Source organism: Labeo rohita, chromosome 17 (genome assembly GCF_022985175.1).
Source record: "Labeo rohita strain BAU-BD-2019 chromosome 17, IGBB_LRoh.1.0, whole genome shotgun sequence".
Taxonomy (NCBI): Eukaryota; Metazoa; Chordata; class Actinopteri; order Cypriniformes; family Cyprinidae; genus Labeo; species Labeo rohita.
This window is the reverse complement of record NC_066885.1, coordinates 5,281,606-5,302,593: the sequence shown is the minus strand read 5'-3', so window position 1 is coordinate 5,302,593 and position 20,988 is coordinate 5,281,606. Positions and strand designations below refer to the sequence as shown.

At 31.6% G+C, this 20,988-nt stretch overlaps 1 protein-coding gene across 1 annotated transcript in view; it reads left to right on the top strand.

Annotated features, from left to right (window-relative positions):
• Positions 1-20,988, top strand: part of fzd3b (frizzled class receptor 3b) — a 41,939-nt gene that overhangs the window by 6,790 nt on the left and 14,161 nt on the right. Inside the window, exon 3 of the mRNA XM_051133049.1 lies at positions 19,024-19,220. Within this exon, the coding sequence (XP_050989006.1) occupies positions 19,024-19,220 (197 nt within the window). The remainder of the gene's footprint in view (positions 1-19,023; positions 19,221-20,988) is intronic.

The window sequence follows — 20,988 nt, the reverse complement described above, 5'->3', positions numbered from 1 at the left end:
ATCTGGAATCTGAGGGAGCAAAAAAATCCAAAATCGAAATATTGAGAAAATCACCTTTGAAGTTGTCCAAATGAAGTTTTTAGCAACGCATATTGCTAATCAAAAATTACGTTTTAATATATTTATGGTAGGAAATGTACAAAATATCTTCATGGAACATGAGCTTTACTTCACTTAAAAAAAAAAAAAAGATAATTTTGACCCATACAATGTATTTTTGGCTATTACGACAAATATACCTGTGCTACCTAAGACTGTTTTTGTGGTCCAGGGTCACATATGTATTTTGTGTAAATATTTAATGTGTTTTTTTTTTTTATTGTTTCAACATTACTGAAATTATTTGAACTTAGTCCTTTACAGAATTACACCTTTAAAAGCATCAGTATTAAATTGTATATTATTTATATTACATTCTTTTGATTGAAAAAGGGAAAAAATATTGTTATATAAATATATAAAACATCAAAAATGTATTAAATACATTTTTAACAACACATAAGATATTAATAAATATAAATAAAATATTTGTTTATTTATTTAATGTACATTTTGAATGTTATTTCTATATTCCAGCTTTACTGAAAGTATTTTAATTTTGAAGAGGTACACCATCAAATAACATCAGTATCATTCCCAGTATTTTTTTCCCTCATTTTATTTGTAAATTAAGTTTTACAAGTTTTTTTTTTTTTTTAAATATTTTGAAAATACAGTTTAAATAACATGTTCCCAATATTTTTTTTCTAAAATTGTCTAGTTTCCTTATATTCACCCCTTACAATTGTTTGAACACTCTAAATATATCTGCAAATGATATATTAAATTAATTAAAAATAATCACATTGTACAGTGAGTTGAACATTTATAACACTTCTGAGACATTGCATATTGTTTATTTTGTTTTAAAAAAAGGATAAAAATCTTAATGTAAAATATTAAACATTATAAAGTGAATTTAAAGATTTTAACAAATAACAATTACAATTACCTTTTAATCAACACAAATGAAGGAATAATTATTTTAAGAATGTAATTATAAAAAATAATTATAAATACTCCAGTTGCTCCTATGACTATAGATAGAGGCAGTATTTTTTTGTGTGTATGTAAATGTTTAATTTGTTGTTGCAACATTAAGTATTTTTTAAGACTACACTGTTACTATTAATTTGAATAACATTATTCTATTCTATATTTTTCCCCCTAATTTCTATATAGCTTTATCTCATGCAGTCTACTGATTTTACAAATGCTATGATTTAGAATTTATTCAAATGAATCATTCAACATAATGATTTGTTTGCAGATCGTAAAACACTAGTACGAGACTGTTGCTTGATGGCTTTATGTTTCTTTTCCTCTCCATGAGTTTGGATTGAATGGGATTATATGGAAATCTCATGTCTATGTTGACTAAAGTTTACTCTGTTGTGTGAATGAGGCCAGGCGATTAGTCCTGACCCTGATAAAAACCATAAATATAGGTTAGCCATGTATTATGTGCTTATGTTGAGCTGGATTCAGTGCTTGTGAATCAAATCCAGGTGGAAAGATATGCTGTTCACAGTAAAAGCTAGCGTTAGGTTTTGTTGAATATCTCAATAACATTTTTTGTGTAAAAATCACTTTTTTTGAATAACACATCAAGTATTTTAAATCATACTTTGATTTTGGGGTGAAATATGGCCTGTTCATGTTCTAGACAGGCTTCATGAGATGTAGCCAGTTTGTGGAAAGGTTAATAGGCTTGCGAATTAATTTAATCTGTTAACCCTTAGTTCAACCGTTTAAGTTTTCAACAGCCACCAACCACTGACTAATTACAAATTAACCAGAATGTGATGTGACTGTGGGCTTCCTTGATGTTGAACCAAAAGCACTCACCCTTCCCGCCCTGCGCTGATTAAAGATCTCCAGGGGAATTTACTGTCTGGTTGGTTTTGGGGTCTAGACGCCCTCATTGTGATGCGAGGCGAGCGGTGATGCTGTAAGTGGGCGGAGTCTGGGCGATAATGACAGACCTGTGTGTGAGGTCAACAATCATCGGCTAAAATGAAAGACTGAGACTGTTCAAAATGAAATACTAGCATAGTGATTAATCTATGCAGCACATCACAGTGTAAACTGCCTAAAAATACGATGTGCTTTGCATACAGATAATTTGCATACTACACACATATACTGCTGAAAAAGATTTTTATGGTAGTGTGCCATTCCAAACAGCCATAGGAATACTAGGAATACTATTTTTTTTTTTTATTTTTTTTTTAAGACTATATAGCAAAAAATATATATTTTTTCTTGTGTAGTACACTACCAGTCAAAAGTTTTTGAACAGTAAGATTTTTAATGTTTTAAAGAAGTCTCTTCTGCTCACCAAGCCTGCATTTATTTGATCCAATACAAATACAGCAAAAGCAGTGAAATTTTGAAATATTTTTACTATTTAAAATAACTGTATTCTATTTGAATATGTTATAAAATGTAATTTATTCCTGTGATTTCAAAGCTGAATTTTAGCATCATTACTCCAGTCACATGATCCTTCAGAATCATTCTAATATTCGGATTTGCTGCTCAGAAACATTTATGGAATTTGTGGAATTTTGTTTAGGTTTCTGTGATGAATAGAAAGTTCAGAAGAACAGCATTTATCTGAAATAGAAATATTTTGTAACATTATAAAATTATTAATTTCTATAATTTCTTTCCCAAAATATTATACTGACTCAGCTTTTGAATGATACAGTGCATAATGTTACAAAAGCTTTTCATTTCAGACAAATGCTGATCTTTGGATCTTTTTTATTCATTAAAGAATTCTGAAAAAATGTACTCAACTGTTTTAAATATTGATGATAATAACAATAATAATAACAAATGTTTCTTGAGCAGCAAATCAGAATATTAGAATGATTTCTGAAGGATCATGTGACACTGAAGGCTGGAGTAATGATCCTGAATATTCAGCTTTGATCACAGGAATAAATTACACTTTATAACATATTCAAATAGAATACAGTTATTTTAAATAGTAAAAATATTTCAAAATTTTACTGTTTTTACTGTACTTTGGATCAAATAAATGCAGGCTTGATGAGCAGAAGAGACTTCTTTAAAAAAAAACCATTAAAAATTTTACTGTTCACAACTTTTGACTGGTAGTGTATATTTGTGTTGTTTTCCAGTAGACATAGCCATAACATTATTCAGTTATCAAGATGTAAGATACAAGAAACAAAATGATCAAGAAACAAAATGACAATTAAAAACATATTAAAGTTAATATTAAAACATATTAAAGCGTGAAATATGTGTTTATGAAAAGTCTACAAAACAGAAAACAACTTTTTATTTTATTTTAGTTTAGTTTAGTTTAGTTTAGTTTTTTTTATTTATTAAGTAAATGTGTCTTGATTCAAGAATGTGTAGGTATTTCTGCTGGAAAACAAGAAAAATATTATAAAAAAATATTATATAATATTATGTGTTATCCTCAGTATATACCTCAGTACTTTGAGGTATACACTGAGTGTTATACCTCAGTACTTTGCACTTTTCATGTTTTGATTAAAGGTTGACTGAAGAAAGAGACTTTTATTACTTGAGGTTTAATTTGTTACAATGGATAATACAAAAAATATTTTAAATCATATTTTTAATTTTTTTGGGGTGAAATATGATTTGCTCATTTTTTTACGTTTTAGGAGATTATTTACCCAGCAGTGAATCATTTTTTTTTTTTTATTTAAGAAAACAGGAGTCACTTAAGAAAACTTGTTTACTTAATAATGATATTTATACTGCAAAACAAAATGCTGTAATATTTTATAATGACCAGAAATTTGCATGTTTAATTCAAGTTTAATTTAAAAATTGCATTGCATTGTGGGATACATAACATTTGCATTCTGTTTAATAATGCACATTTTGGCAAAAGTAAAAGGTCATCTGTGTAATCCAGGGACAAAGGAAAATGGCATACTATATTACACAACATGCATACTGCAGAAATAGCACTAATAGTATGCTAATGTACTATTCTAGAAGATTTTCCACAGGAAACCATAAAAATGTGGATCTGGGATAATAAGCAAATTGCTATTTTTATGCTAGCATGTATGCTGATGGAAGATAACGCACAGAAACTCGCTGACAGATATATTTTCACCATCTCACGTCTCTAGAATTGGGTTTTTTAGATGGAGTGTCAAATTAAAAATAGCTCAGCTCAAAAAAACCACATCTGCATTCAGTACCATGCGTTCCTTTGTGAACGGCCTCTAATTCTGTACGTTTTTGTGCACATTCAGATTGAAATAATTGTAATGGTGTTTAGTTGTTCCGTAAGCCCCCTGTAGTTTCTACCAAACTGCTCTTTTCGAGTTGGACTAAAATCTCTCTTTCACCCTCTTCAATTCTCTCCGTCTTCCTTAACTGGGTAGAGACGTCACCATGGTAACAAACCGTAATTGTACAGCCTCAAAAGGACAAGCTTTAGTGTTCCCTGGAGGCGGGGTCTCACGCTGACCTTTGACCCCTGAGGATGAAGAGTTGTCAAAAGCCCTCCAGTTCATATGGGCATCTGCTCCTGCATCAGTGTAACCATGGTACGCCTGTTAAAAATGTAAGGAAAGATCGCCTAGATGAGTGAAACCTTGGAAAGACACGGCCAGGACTAGAAGTGATCTCGATTCAGGGCTGGTTGAATGACAGGACAGAAGGAGTGTGGGAGCGGGCTGTCCTTTCTTTCTTCTGTTTTTCTTCCAGAGCTCAGATGAAGGAAATAACTCCCCGTTTGGCCAATTTTCCCCATTCAAGGCCCTTGAGTCTTTCACGCCTGTGTGAAAGTAAAGGGCCGCCCAGAGCCAATTGGTGACTGCAGAAGGAGTTTATCTTTGTTGTTGTTCTAGGAGAGACAGGATGTGTTTTATTCTCTGTGTGCCCCTGCACGCCACAATTTATTCAGCCGTTCAGAGCGGCCAGCGTGTTGTCGTGTCACTCACATGGATGATTCACTTCTCGTTTTGTGTCCTCATTTATAAGCACTCAATCAGTGTCTCTTTATATCCGTGAGCGCAAAAGCACTGGAATGTTTTACAGCATTTTGAATACGTAAGTGTTGGAGAATCTATTTTTCACCAGTCAATCAATCAATAAATAAATATGTTAATAAGGTCAGTCATTTCACATTTTTTTCAGCAAAATGATATTGATTGATTTTAAATAAATGCTGTTCATTTGAACTGTCTATTCATCAAAGAATCCTAAAAAAATGCGTACAACTTTTTTAACATTGATAATAATAGTAAATGTTTCTGAGCAGCAAATCAGCATATTAGAATGATTTCTGAAGGATCATGTGACACTAAGGACTGAAGTAATGATGCTGAAAATTCACTTTTGATCACAGCAATAAATTACATTTTAAAATATATTCAAATAGAAAACAGTTATTTGAAATTGTAAAATATTTCACAATATTACTGTTTTTCCTGTTTTTTTAATACAAAAATACAGCCTTGGTGAGCATAAAATACTTTTTTCAAAAACAATAAAATCTTACCAACCTCAAACTGGTATGCAGAATTTCTCAGACATGATTTGCAAATCCTATGTATTTAAAATGCTGAAAATGATTGCATTTATTGTCATATCAGAACAATATTTTAGTGTCTGTTTTGTAACTCGTTTTTAATATGCGTTTTTCCCCCCCAGTAAAAATAGTAAATGTTGTAGTAAATATAATAGTTGTTGTAGTTAATACTGTATTATTTTCCATATTCTTTTCCTCTACTAGAAATTTAGGTTAATCTAAAAAGGCTTTGTTGTCTTTTTTAGGAATTTGTGTAAGATGAAGATTTAAAAGTTAATTTTTACTGTTTCTACCTGAGCATTATGACAAGTTTTGCAAAGATGTTTTTAATTTTTAATGTTTTTTTTTTTTTTTAAGTCTCTTCTGCTCACCAAGCCTGCATTTATTTAATCCAAAGTTCAGCAAATACAATAAAATTTTGAAAAAATTTTACTATTTAAAATAACTGCTTTCTATTTGAATACATTTTAACATGTAATTTATTTCTGTGATCAAATCTAAATTTTCAGCATCATTACTCCAGTCTTAAGTGTCACATGAGCCTTCAGAAATCTTTTTAATATACTGATTTGTTGTTCAAGAAACATTTACTATTATTATCAATGTTAAAAACAGTTGTACGCATTTTTTTCAGGATTCTTTGATAAATAGAAAGATTGAAAGCATTTATCTGAAATAAAAAGCTTTTGTAACATTATACACTATACCATTCAAAAGCTTTTTTTTTTTTTTTTTTTTTTTTCTTTTTTAGGAAAGAAATTATATAAATTAATACTGTTATTTAGCAAGGATGCTTTAAATTGATCAAAAGTGATGATAAAGACATTTATAATGTTACAAAATATTTCCATTTTAGATAAACGCTGTTCTTCTGAACATTCTAATCATTAAAGAAAGCTGAAAAAAAATCTACTCAGCTGTTTTCAACATAATAATAATAATAATAATAATAGTTATTTGTCCAGCAAATCAGAATATTAGAATGATTTCTGAAGGGTCATGTGACTGGAGTAATGATGCTAAAAATTCAGCTTTGAAATCAAAGGAATAAATTACATTTTCAAATATATTCAAATAGAAAACAGTTATTTTAAATAGTAAAAATATTTCTACATTTTACTGTTTTGCTGTATTTGTATCAAATAAATGCAGGCTGGTGAGCCAAAGAGACTTCTTTAAACACATTAAAAATCTTACTGTTCAAAAACTTTTAATGTATATGGTTTCTGTGCAAATCTGTAGTATTTTTTGACAGTTGTATCATTTTAAATAAACTCATCTCTTAAGATGACGGTAATGATGTAGTGTCGTATCATTCATATGTCAGCAACTCTGACTGATTAATACAGCTCAACTTGTCTCTGACATTTCAAACTGTTCTTTTAAACCCTAAGATTTATTTGCTGCCAAAAACACTGGCTCTGCAGAAGGGATGTGGAGCTGCAGACAGACTGATGCTGGGTCATTGTTGATGGGAAACGTCCTGATTCTGTCTGACAGTGTTCAGGGCTGGAGGGAAGAATCTGTTACGTAAAGACTCTACAACCCTGGCAGTTCAGACTATCTAGTGCACAGCAGTTTGTCAGAGCTGGTTAACTTAAGACTTGAGCTACCAGCGATAAACAGAAAGTGATGGATATTTGTGTTTGAATGGGTTCTGTGTCCTCCAAGACGTCACATTCGCTGTTGACCTGCTTTTATTAATGGAGCTTGCTAACACAAGCATCACCATTATAATTGCTTGGGATTTGTAATTGAATAATACTGCTCTAGATAAAAAATGGCCAAAAAATCCCACAGATTTACACTGAATGAGGAAGCTGAGCTTATGTGTACAAGAAGACAACTAAGCCATTAAGCCTGGCATTGTGTCAACACGTTTTGCATAAATCTTATTAGTTATATAGCTGACTTCTCAAATCAATGGTTTAGGGCAAAACTAAATAAAGTAATAAATAAAAATAGCATGCATTTTATATGATCTTTCTTATTTTGGTCAAATCTGAACATTTTGCAGATTCTGTAAAGTGTATGTAAACGTATGACCTCAGCTGTATATGTGATTAAATGAATGTCATTTGACCTGTCAATTGCACTTATGAAATGACTAATGACAGCTTTAGGAAGCTTGTCGAGCAGAAACGCAGTCATTCAGAACTAATCAGAAGCACACACGGCCCAGTAGGGAAAGGGTGAGCAATTCTCGCATTAGAAAGACTTAAACCCTTTGACTTTCTAATCTTGAGAGAACGTTTTCTACATAAACACTCTCTCTGCGGAGTTGGTAAACTGGATTTTCCACTCGCACGAGGTCTGTTTGCTCGGCTGATTCCACCTGCTCTGTGAGCAAAGGGGCGGGTGAGGGGGTTTTCTTGTTCGGATCTGATTTCACTCTTCATCCATGTCCAAATCTGCCAGAAAACACTGTCAGGCAAGAGTCCAGTCCAGACACCTGCATTAGCCTGCAGGCATCCATTATGAGACTTTTGTGGAAATCTACAGTTGATGTCAAAAGTTTACATACACCTTGCAGAATCTGCAAATTGTTAATTATTTTACCAAAATAAGAGGGATCATATAAAATGCATGCTATTTTTTATTTACCTGAATAAGATATTTCACATAAAGATGTTTACACACAGTCCACAAGAGAAAATAATAGTTGAATTTATAAAAATGACCACATTCAAAAGTTTACAGTTGATTCTTAATACTGTGTTGTTACCTGAATAATCCACAGCTGTGTTTTTTGTTTAGTGATAGTTGTTCATGAGTCCCTTGTATGTCCTGAACAGTTAAACTGCCTGCTGCTCTTCACAAAAATCTTTCAGGTCCCACAGATTCTTTGGTTTTTCCGCATTTTTGTGTATTTGAACCCTTTCTAGCAACTACTGCATGATTTTGAGATGCATCTTTTCACACTGATGACAACTGAGGGACTCACATGCAACTATTACAAAAGGTTCTAACGCTCACTGATGCTCCAGAAGGAAACATGATGTATTAAGATCCGGGGGTGAAAACTTTTGAACAAAATGAAGACGTGTACATTTTTCTCATTTTGCCTAAATAGCATATTTTTTAATTTAGTACTGCCCTTCAGAAGCTACAGAAGTTATTTACATGTTTCTCAGAAGTCAAAATAAATTCCAAAAGTGTTCACTCCCCGGCTTTTAATGCATCGTTTTTCCTTCTGGAGCATCAGTGAGCGTTAGAACCTTTTGTAATAGTTGCTTATGAGTCCCTCAGTTGTCGTCAGTGTGAAAAGATGGATCTCAAAATCATGCAGTAGTTGTTGGAAAGGGTTCAAATACACAAAAATGCTGAAAATCCAAAATAATTTGTGGGACCTTAAGGATTTTTGTGAAGAACAGCAGGCAGTTTAACTGTTCAGGACAAACAAGGGACTCATGAACAACTATCACTAAACAAAAAAAAACACAGCTTCGGATCATTCAGGTAACTACACAGTTTTAAGAAGCAAGTGCATATAAATTTTTGAACCAAGTTATTTTTATAAATTCAGCTATTATTTTCTCTTGTGCACTATAAAAATTAACATTATGCAGATTCTGCAAGCTGTATGTAAACTTTTGACCTCAACTGTACCTTTGAGAATCATGTATCAATGTACCATGGTATATGAATGTGGTAATCATTCAGCATTTGCCATTACATTATTATTGTGATTATTTATCTAAAAATAGTGGGGGTTTTTTTGTTAGTTTTTTTTTTTTTTTAAAGGTCATTGTAAATGAGGTATCATTTAAATTTGAGCATGGTATTCATTTAGTACTATGTATCAAAGTACTATGGTGCTACCATTAAATTTTAGACATTTATTGTGGTAAAACCATATTTTTTACCAGGTATCATGACAGTGCCATGATATTCTTAAAATTTGTACCATGCAATGTTATTTAAATATATAAATAAGGTAATTATTAGGTTATGTGGTAAATGCTGTATGAAATTACCTTGGCATTGCCATGTTTTTTTGGACACTCACCATGATATATGCATGTGCCAATCATTAAGGATCATGCATATGTAAACTTAAATATGGTGATCATTTAATACTACAGCATTTATCAGTGTACCATGGTATTGTCATGATGTTTTAGATATTTAGCATTACAATACCATGTTTTGGTGCAGGCATCATTGTAATGCAATGGTTTTCTTTAAACTAGCACACCGTGTGATTTAAATATGAATATAATCATTCCGTTCTATGGCGTTTATTAAATTGCCTTGGCATTACCATGGTGTTTTGGACATATACCATGGTATATGCATGTGAGTATATGTCAAAATGCAGTGTAATACCTTGATTCTTGAACATATACCATGTAATACCAAGGTAATTTTTCAAGTAACTTTGAGTATCTTGCAGATATGAAAATAGCCAGCATTTAGTACTACTCTGTATTAAAGCACCCTGGCATTGTTGTTTTGTTTTTTTTTAATGTATAAAAAAACATGTTTTTTTTTGGGACATGCATCATGGTAAAACCATGGTATTCTTTGAAAAAGTACCATGGAGTACCATTCAAATGTCATGGTATTTGCAATCGTATGCCATCATTGTACTCTTGTACTACCACAGGTCTTTTTTGCTTCTTTCCTCTTTCTGCAAAACTCAAAATGGTGCCAGCTTTTGTCCAGATATAGGTGCCTTGTTTTGTACCTAATCCACACTGAAATACAGTAGGTAGACGTCTTAATGTGTTATTTTTCTCACCAAGAAGTTCTCAAGTAGCCCAGGAAGCCGTAAAAGCACGCAGCCTTACTCTGAAAGCTCAAGGCTTTCAAAGGTAACCTCTATTCATCGATTCTTTAAATGAATCATGAGTCTGACAAAAGAAAAACAGGCAGAAACTTAATCCATCCATTGAAGTGTTAGAGGAGTGGCGCTTGGCGACTGTGAGAGACAAATGTGCTCTTTTGCACCGCTGCCAGAAACCCACCCGCTTCCCCGGGCTGCTCCTCCTACACAGTCTGGGCTCGCTGGCACGACGGCGCAGCATTCACATCAACCCCGCAATGTTTTAATTACCATTACCGTCTTAGACATGGAGATTAGGCTAAATAATATGTATGAATCTCTCTTTCGGGAACGTGTGAGTGGTCTTGATTAATTACACCTTCACGTCTCGCTGACAGACTAACAAAAAGATCCCTTCGCAGAAAATGCAACTCGTATGTGCATTAGTCTTGCCTTATTTTGTGCTGGTTATTCTTATTCACAGTGTGAAAGGTGCAATGTGAAATCGATAGAAAAGAGGTAATACTTCATTTAAAGCTTTTGTATCTTTAATGCATTTTTTTTTAGATGATTCCTGTTCTGGATGCTGATTGGACAATACAGTATTCCAGTCATTCAGTATATGTGACCCTGGACCACAAAATTGCTACAAAAATATTTGTAGCAATAGCCAAAAATACATTGTATGGGTCAAAGTGATTGATTTTTCTTTTATGCCAAAAATTATTAGGATATTAGGTAAAGATCATGTTCCATGAAGATATTTTGTAAATTTCCTACCGGAAATATATCAAAACTTAATTTTTGATTAGTAATCTGCATTGCTAAGAAGTTAATTTGGACAGCTTTAAAGGTGATTTTCGTAATATTTTTCAATTTTGAGAATTTACTTTAATATATTTAATATCTTTTTAATATCTTTAATATTAAGTATAATGATAAAATAAAATTAAGAACAGTTAACATAATTTACATGACGTTTGTATTATTTATAATCATTTTTTATTTATTAATTTATAATTAACAATATTAAAGTATGTTTTTAATAAATGTAATTTTAATTTTTATTTAATTTAATTTAATTTTATTTTATTTTTTGATTTGCCTCTGGAGTTTTATCATATAACTCCAGAGGCAATATTTTTAATATATACATACATTTTGTTTTTGTTTTTTTACTTTTTTTTTTTTTTTCATATTTACATAATAATTTACATATTTTCAAAATTATATATATATATATATATATATATATATATATATATAATATATTTTGTGTCTCATATTGCACATTGTAAAACACTTTGTCTGTTTATCAATAATTTTCACAATTATAATACTTTTTTATTCATGGTTACACCTTTATGAAGTATTATATGCATCGTAATATATAATAACAAATAATCACTTGAATTATATTAATGCATTTTTAATGCATTATGGGCCTTTAAAGGCACGAACATGAATATGCAAGTATTATAATGTATTTTACCTGCTGTTGTAGTTATTCAAGCAAGGGCAATATGAATTTTGTTCTATTTGTTATAGATACAGGCTTCTAATGAAGTGCTAGTCCTCAGCCAGAAGCATGTGTGTCACTATGCTAAGATAGAGAGCTCTATATTTCTATAGTCAAGTAGAGAAGGCTATATGAGTTAATGCAGTTATCCAGCATGAGTTGCATATTTCAAAACACTGTCACACAGGGTCAGGGATATACTCTGACGAGCTGAGTTTTTTAGACCGTTCGTGCAGAATGAGATGTAGATGTGAAGTCAGCGATGTGAAGTCAGCGATGTGAAAGAGCCTGTGATTTGTTCAGTGTGCCCTGCAGCACTTGTGTGGTGATGGAGACCTATGAGAGGCTGTTAGAGGAGGAATCGTCTCCAAGAGTGAGGTCAGCGGGGTCCACACCCTCCGGGAGAGAGACGGATAAATGGAGAGAAAGCTATCCGAATGCTCTTCCCGCCGGGAAGTTTGCGGCCATCGATTTTAAGTGCACATGCTTGAAGACGCACGCTATGTGAGTGTTTACAACACACGTGTGTTAACGCATATATCCCTCTGTGCTGAAATATTGAGAGCGGTTGTGGCTGTTAAAAGCATGTGAGTAAGTGCGGTTCAACACGCTTCATTGAAGTTTCTCCTGGTGGGTGGGTGGTAGAGAAAAAACTTGCTGTAGTTTTATGACACAGTTAGTGTATACATCACTAAATATTACTATTTTAACGTTAAGAAGGGATATTTGTTAGATAAAGTATTAGAATGTTAACAAATACAAAAATTAATGTTATTTTAGTGTGCAATAAGTAGTGTTAACAAATACAGTTTTTGATTATAGCAATGTTTTGTTGAAATTAACATTTTAAATATTCTAATATTATTTTATTTTTAATATTAAATATTATTTTTGAATATTAAATACTGTAGACGTATTTATTGTTAGTGTATTTTTACTATAATATAAAATTATATTATACAAAATAAAAGCAATATTATATGTTATTAATATGTGTGTATATATAATGTATATAATAAATTGTTATATTTATATAAAATATAATTCAAATATTATTAATTTGTTAGTTTTCACTATATTAAATATAGTAAACAAAACAAAAGATTTTAAAATTTTTAGAATACAATTTTCTTTATTTTAATGTTTTATTAAATGTTCAATTAACATTAAAGATTACTAAATACTGTACAACTACTGATTTTTAAATATTATATATATATATATATATTAATTTATTATTTTTAAATAATATATTAATCAATCTTGGGCAATCCGGTGAATTAATATTTGGACATGGTATCATCGCTACCATGTGTATATCATTGTATCATTGCATTTGTTTTTTGCATTTTTTGAACATGGTACCATGGTAAAGCCATGCTTTTTTGGACATCTACCATGGTAATAACTGGTAGTACCATGTTATTATTTGGAGTATCATGGTATATATGGCATTTGCATATTTTTTGGACATGGTACCATGGTAAAACCATACTTTTTTGGACAACTACCATGGTAATAACTGGTTATACCATGCTTTTATTTGAAGTATGTTTTTTGGACATCTACCATGGTAATAACTGAAGTACCATGTTATTTTTTTAAGTATCATGATATATATGGACATTTTTTTTTTTGGACTACCATGGTAATAACTGAAGTACCATGTTATTTTTTTCTTTTAAAGTTTCATGGTATATATGGCATTTGCATATTTTTTTGGACATGATGCCATGGTAAAGCCATGCTTTTTTGGACATCTACCATGCAAATAATTGGTTATACCATGTTATTATTTGAAGCATCTTGGTATATGTGGCATTTGCATATTTTTGGACATGGTACCCTGGTAAAACCATGCTTTTTTAGACATCTACCATGGTAATAACTGGTAGTACCATGTTATTATTTGAAGTATATTGGAAAATATGGCATTTGCATTTTTTTTTTGACATGGTACCATGGTAAAACCATGCTATTTGGACATCTACCATGTTAATAGCTGGTTATACCATGTTATTATTTGAAGTATCTTGGTGTAGTGGCATTTGCATATTTTTGGACATGGTACCATGGTAAAACCATGCTTTTTTGGACATCTACCATGGTAATAAGTGGTAGTACCATGTTAATATTTTAAGTATATTGGTATATATGGCATTTGCATATTTTTTGGACATGGTATGATTGTATTTCAGTGTTTCTGCTTGGCAAAGCTATGGTTACGCTGTGTCTCCATTATAATGAATAAAGCTGTCAACACTTGAACAATCTGTGAGACTTTGGAAAGTAGGCTGTTGTTTCTACTTGAAGTCAGTTTTTTTTTTTAAAGCGCTGTGGTATAAACGACATAGAAGAATCTTTAATGTTTGACACATTTCTGCCGCCACACAGTATATACGATATACAGCCCAGCCCAGTCCTGTTAGACAGCCCAAAATTCCCTTTATAGATCCATGTGTCATTTTACTCCAGCTTTCTTCATTTTAAAGTAGTTCATCGTTTCCCAAACGTCTCTGGCTTGATGGATGTTCAGCGCTCTTTTCCTCTTCACAAGACATCAACCCTCAGGATCGTCTGTCTAAATTTGGCAGCGCTCCTTTTTTTTTCAGCGTGCGTTCTTTAGGGCCTTTAATTCATGCTCACTAAATAAAAGGCTGTGATCTCCATTCTGGATTCAGAGTAAGCCTGCAAACCAGCATTTCACGCTCTGACAGGGAGAAGATTCATGGCGTTCTAGTGGCGTCTCTATCTGCTCGACAGATCCACAGATTGTGCTGTGTTGTGTTCAGAGACAGAGTTTAGAGACTGAGCTGCCATCTGTAGTTACACCGCTGTCATTCACATGCTTTTACAGAATTATCTGCTGCTTTTGAGGGTAATTTATGGAAAGCAGGTGAGTTTTGACATTTTCAAAGCAGGGGTTTTCAAAGAGTTTTCAGAGAGGTAATATGTGTATGTATATAAGTAACGAGCATAATAAAATTTATATATATATATATATATATATATATATATCCAGTCAAAGAAATCATTCTAATAAGACTGGTGTAATGATGCTGAAAATGTAGCTTTGATCACAGAAATAAATTACATTTTAAAATATATTAAAATAGAAAACAGCTATTTTAAATAGTAAAAATATTTCTTTATTTTTTGCTGTACTTTGGATCAAATAAATGTAGGCTTGATGAGCAGAAAAGACTTCTTTTAAAAACATAAAAAATCTTACTGCTATATATGCTTATTTATATGTATATCTTATTCTTATAGTTTTTGTTATTGTTCTTATTATATTTTAGATTTATTACTTCCAAAATGATTAATTATAATAATATATAAAAACAAACTATATATATACTGTATGGTGCATTTTGTTTTTTTATATATATTATTATATTAAATATTAGATTTAGAGAATGGTGAAGAATGGTGAGTGTGTGTATAAATATTATATATAGATTATATATTTTATTATTATTACAGTAAATAAGTGCTATATATAGAAAAAAGTATTTTGTATATTATTTTTGTTTTTATAGCTAAACAAATATTGTCCAGCAAATAATAAAGATGCATTCCAGAAAGCAGATTAAGTGTTATTTTATTTTATTTCATTTTTATTTATTAATAAAATAAAATGGGTCAGTCTGAACACTTGTGGAAAACATATTTTGACCTGAGCGTGAATGAGCTTTGAGACTAAGCTGATGGGAAAGATGTACAACTACTTTTTATCTGCTTCTCACACAAAGCTATTATATGACTTCAGACGACTTGTAATATAGTGCACAAGTTGTATGGGCTACTTTTATGGTGCCTTTTTTATAATTAATCACAAAAAAATCTTAATTTGTCTTCCACTGATGAAAGTAAGTCGTATGGGTTTGCAACAACATTAAAGCTCATAAATAGATTGTGTATATTTGCGGAGCTAGCCATGTGTTTGTGTATTGTATGTTGTGTTTTCTTCAGCATGTAGTACATGTGCCGCCGTAAGGCGTCCTGTCGCGATAGGACTGCGCTATCGTGTCTGATCCACATCAATAATGGAGACGGCTGGTGTAATTCAGTTCTTCTGTTGTACCCGAGCCCGACTCTCATAAGGCGACCCTGTTATCTCCTTCTGAGTGTTACAGCAGAGCAGGGAGTGATGGGGAGGACGTTCAAAATCAATAAAATGTCCAGTCTGGCGTCTACAGGGGGCAAAACATGTCAAAAGCCATTCAAATTCTGTTCATACAGCTCAGTTACTGAAGTGTATGGGGTTTCCATACGGGAGGCCGATAGTAGCTGCTCGTGTTTCTTTTGATGTCGCTTTAATTCACTCGCTCCAGAGGCAGAGTAAATATTTCATAACCTTCCTCAAATATTGATAAAGCTTTTATTCACGGCTCATTTGCATCATGCGAATTTTGAGAAAGTTATTTTGGAAGTTTTTTAAGCTCCTCGCTGGTTTTCTCAGCAGTAAGCTGGTGTCTTTTTCTTGGTGGGAAAACTGTAATTCATGCAAATTATCTGTAAATATTGTCCTGCTCGGGGATTAAGTTCACTGGAGCAGTTCGTGAAGGAATGAAGCGCAATGCTGCGGTGTGTCAATCTCCCGGTTCTTTCCAAAAAACACGGCGGTCACAAAGGGCCAGACCCCAGCAGGAAGTGCATATGTATTGGCTAACCCCAGGTGGAGGCTCATTGTCTGTTTCTTCAAAGATTTGAATTTAAATGCCCGGCTCTGCAGCTGCTCTCTCTCCCAGCATGCACTGGGCCCCTTTAGGGCACAAAAGCGTCCTTGGAGCTGCCAAACTGGCCTGTAATCCTGCTGAAGGGGCATCAGGTTACTGTACGCAGACAACTTCCTGCCTGTCGTTTTGCACTTTGAGATTTTGGGAGGCATAAAAATCTTCTTAAGGGAGAAGTTAAGATATTTCTTAAGTGTAAATTCTAAGAAGTTGGTAAGAATGTTCCTGTGTAAATTCTTAGAAAATTCTTAAGATTTCATATATTTTCTTGAGAGCATTTTATATTTTTTTTTTTTTATGAAAAGGACAGACTTTGGTCTTATCTGGGGCTGGATTGTTAAGAATTGTTACAAAATTCTTAAGTTGTCATATATAGTCTTAAAAGCATCTTATTTTTATTAAGAAAAGACTTTGGTGTTATCAGGGGCTTGTTTCATGAAAATCTTTTTGAAAGTAGTTAAGAAATAATTAAGGACTTAAGAAAGAAGTTAAGAAATTTCTTAAGTAAAAATTATAAGAAGTTAGTAAGAATGTTCCTAAATGTAAGTTCTTAGAAAATTATCATATATTTTATTTTTTTTTATTAAACTCTTCATGAAAAGCTGGTTTCATGAAAATATTTCTCAACTTTCTTAAGAATTTATTTCTTATATTTTCATGAAATCAGCCCATGATAACACCAAAGTCTGTCATTTTCTTAATAAAAATAAGATGCTCTTAAGAAAACTATATGAGAACTTGAAAATTTCAAAGAATTTACACTTAAGAAATTTCGTTAGGAATGTTCTCAATAACTTCTTAGATAGTTTGCTTAAGAAATTTTTTATGTGTAAATTCTTAGAAATTTTTTAAGTTCTTATATTTTCTTAGGAGCGTCTTATTTTATTTTTTTTATGACAGTGACAGACTTTTGTGTTATCATGGGCTGGATTCATGAAATCTCCTTAAAAGTAGTTAAGAAATAATTAAGGACTTTAGAAAGACGTTAAGAAATTTCTTACTAACTTCTTTTTATAATTTTCACTGAAGAAATTTCTTAAGTGTACATTCTTAGAAATTTCTTAAGTTCTCATATATTTTCTTAAGAGCATCTTGTTTTATTTTGTTTTGCTGTGTTTTTTTTAAAAATGAAAATGACAGAGTTTGCTGTTATCAGGGGCTAGATTCTTGAATATCTCCTTGAAAGTAGTTAAGAAACAATTAAGGACTTAAGAATTTTCACTGAAGAAATTTCTTTAGTGTAAATTCTTAGAAATTTAAGTTCTCATACATTTTCTTAAAAGCATCTTATTTTATTTTTTATTAAGACAATGACAGACTTTGGTGTTATCAGGGGCTGGATTCATGAAAATCTTCTAGAAAATTATTAAGATAATATATGAGATGTTCCCAAGTAAAATTATTTAAAAAAATTATATTCTCATATCTGTTTGTAAGAACATTACTTAAGAACATTACTTATTACTTAATTATTTAAGTGCTTATTTAATTTACGAAAATATTCTTGAAAGAATTGAAGAAATTTCTTAAGATAAATCTATTGCTATTTATTTATTTATTTATTTATTTATTTAAGTATTAGAGATTTTAGATTCCTGTAATAAGCATAATCATACATACTATTTTCTTTCTGTCTGGCTTGTCGAGTATTTTTAAAGAGTCTGTCTCAAGATGGAGCAATTTTAGGATTTAAGACAAATTAGAGATTATCGTAAGTTTAAGATAGTATTTACAATAATTAAGAACAATCTTTAACGTTTATGTCTTTAAAACAATCTTAAGAAAGTAGATACATTATAAATAGATGCATAACATTCTTTGTTTTTGGGAATACAAAATATTTTTAACTTTATTCTAAAATTAGAAAATAAGACAAATGCAGTTAGGAAGAATTTTTTTTCTTTAGAATGTTTCATGATTCCGCCATAGTTTTGAAAATAGATTCTAAATGTCACCTTGAATTTTTACATTCATAGAAATGTTCACAATTCTATTTAATACTGAATTATGACATACATCTGATCAGAACAGGATATATCATGGGAGAAATAAGGGGTGGGACTTTTATTTTATGCATCTGGAATTGATTGGATGGTGAAAATATGTTGAAAATATACGGTTTTAACATCATCTGAGAAGTTGTTTCAAAAGCAGAGCATGTTGTATTTTGATTCCGCAGACAAACATCTTTCTGCAATTACATGTTCACTTCTGCTCAAAGTTTTCTTGCACTTCTACCTAAGTCCTTATTTATAATTTAAACTCTTGCCAGGCGGTCCAGTGGAGTTCATTTTCCACCAAACTGGTGCCAGAGCCAAGCTGCGTGTTTTTACGAGATCTGTCATAAACTCTCTGGGCGCTTGGCATGAAATAACTCTCTGTTCTCCTTCCCGAACAGCCCTTCCACCCCATGGTGAACCTGCAGTGCTCTCCAGACCTCAGGCCGTTCCTGTGTGCCCTGTATGCCCCCGTGTGTATGGAGTACGGACGGGTGTCTCTGCCGTGCCGGAGCCTGTGCACGCATGCCAAAAGAGACTGCCAGAAACTCATGGACATGTTTGGAGTCACCTGGCCCGAGGAGATGGAGTGCAGCAGGTACTCATTCAACAGCTAGAGTAGAAGTTTTTGAGAGAAGGTACTAAGTGTACGTTTCCCAGTGTGTCAGGTGTAATTGCTACATAATTGCTCAACAAGGTAAATAGTGCAGTAATGGTTAAACAAGTTTCTTCTTAAACATTTTTTTTAATAGAAAATGTTTTCTGAATAAAACGGTGGTTTAAACAAATACAAATGTGTGAGGGAAAACCTTCCCAGACATTCTGAACAGGGAAAAATATGCTTGCAATTCAAACCAGGTTGAAATAAGTCTGCAGCATATTTCAGTTTAATGTTAGCAGCAGTCAAACACTTAATGGTAATATGGATATATACTTTCAAAGCAGTAGTTGTCAGAAAAGGAAGCATGTTTTATTACTCCAGAATCACCTTTTATAGGGGTGAGTGAAACAAAACTTGCAACAATAAATTCTGGCTGTTTCAATCACTTCACATACTAGTAAGAAAAAGAAGAGCTTGTTAGAAAAAAAAAAGGTGTGTCCTTCATAGAACTCTTAAGTTTTTAGTTACTTTCCTACAAGCACTTAGTATGCTGCTGGCAAATATGTAAACGAAAAAAATCAGATGGGGTGAATAATTTAATAAAATCTAGATTAAACATGCTTTTTATATTGCTACGTTACCCGGAGCGGCACATTATCTTGTAAACCATCTGCTACAGATGTATGCTTTAGACATTATCAAGTTAATATTTCATTATTCTAGTTCATTTGAATCCTTTTAAAAAGAAGGATTTATGTATGAGCAGTGTCAACTATATTACGTGCAATAATAGTATAATAAATATTGCATACAATAAATGGGAAAAAATGTCTTAATAGTTTAATGTTTAATAAATGAATAACATTCACTGTATTTTTATATATCTAATACTCACTTAAGTTAATCTTTTAAAAAATGAATAATTTAATAACACTATTAAATGTAGTCTTTAGTAAATCTCAGTAAATATTCATTTTTCATACTGTATATTTAAGTTGTGATGCCTGAATTCAGTTGTAATGTTTAAAATGATTGATTTTACTTACTTTGAAAAAAAAAAGGATACAATTTTTATATCAGACATTTATCATTTATCAACCATAACTTGAAAAAATATATTAGCTTATTGGTATTGGCAATAATTTTTAAAGAGAGACAGCAAAAGGGTTGTATATGTTGTAAGTAATACATCATATGTATTTTTATATTCAAAGTTATGGCAATTATATTCTGACTTTTCTATGAATTTTTTTTCTACTGGAAAGTTTTTTTTTAAACACAGATGGAATCAGATATTAATGTTTCTTGCAAGTAGGCTTATTTATAACAAAGGCTTATATACAAAAATATATGTATCAATATAATACATTTTTAGTATATATATTAAACCAAGGTGTAGTTGATTTTTTTTTTTCTTAGTAATGTCAATGAGTTTCTGAACTATGGAAGCCCATTTCCACCACTGAATAAAAAAATTATCTCTCAATTGTGACTTTTTTTCTTATAATTGTGAGTTTATGATATCTCAGTTCAGATTTTTTTTTCTCTGAATTGTGAGATATAAATGTGCAATTCTGAAAAATAAAGTCAGAATTACGAGATACAAACTCACATTTGTGACATTTTATATCTCAAAATTCTGAGAAAAATGTCAGAATTGCGAGGAAAAAAAAATCTGAATTGTGAGATGTAAACTTGCAAATGAGAGAAAAAAACTGAATTGTGAGATAAAAACTCAATTGTAAGTCATAAAGTCCATTTCTGA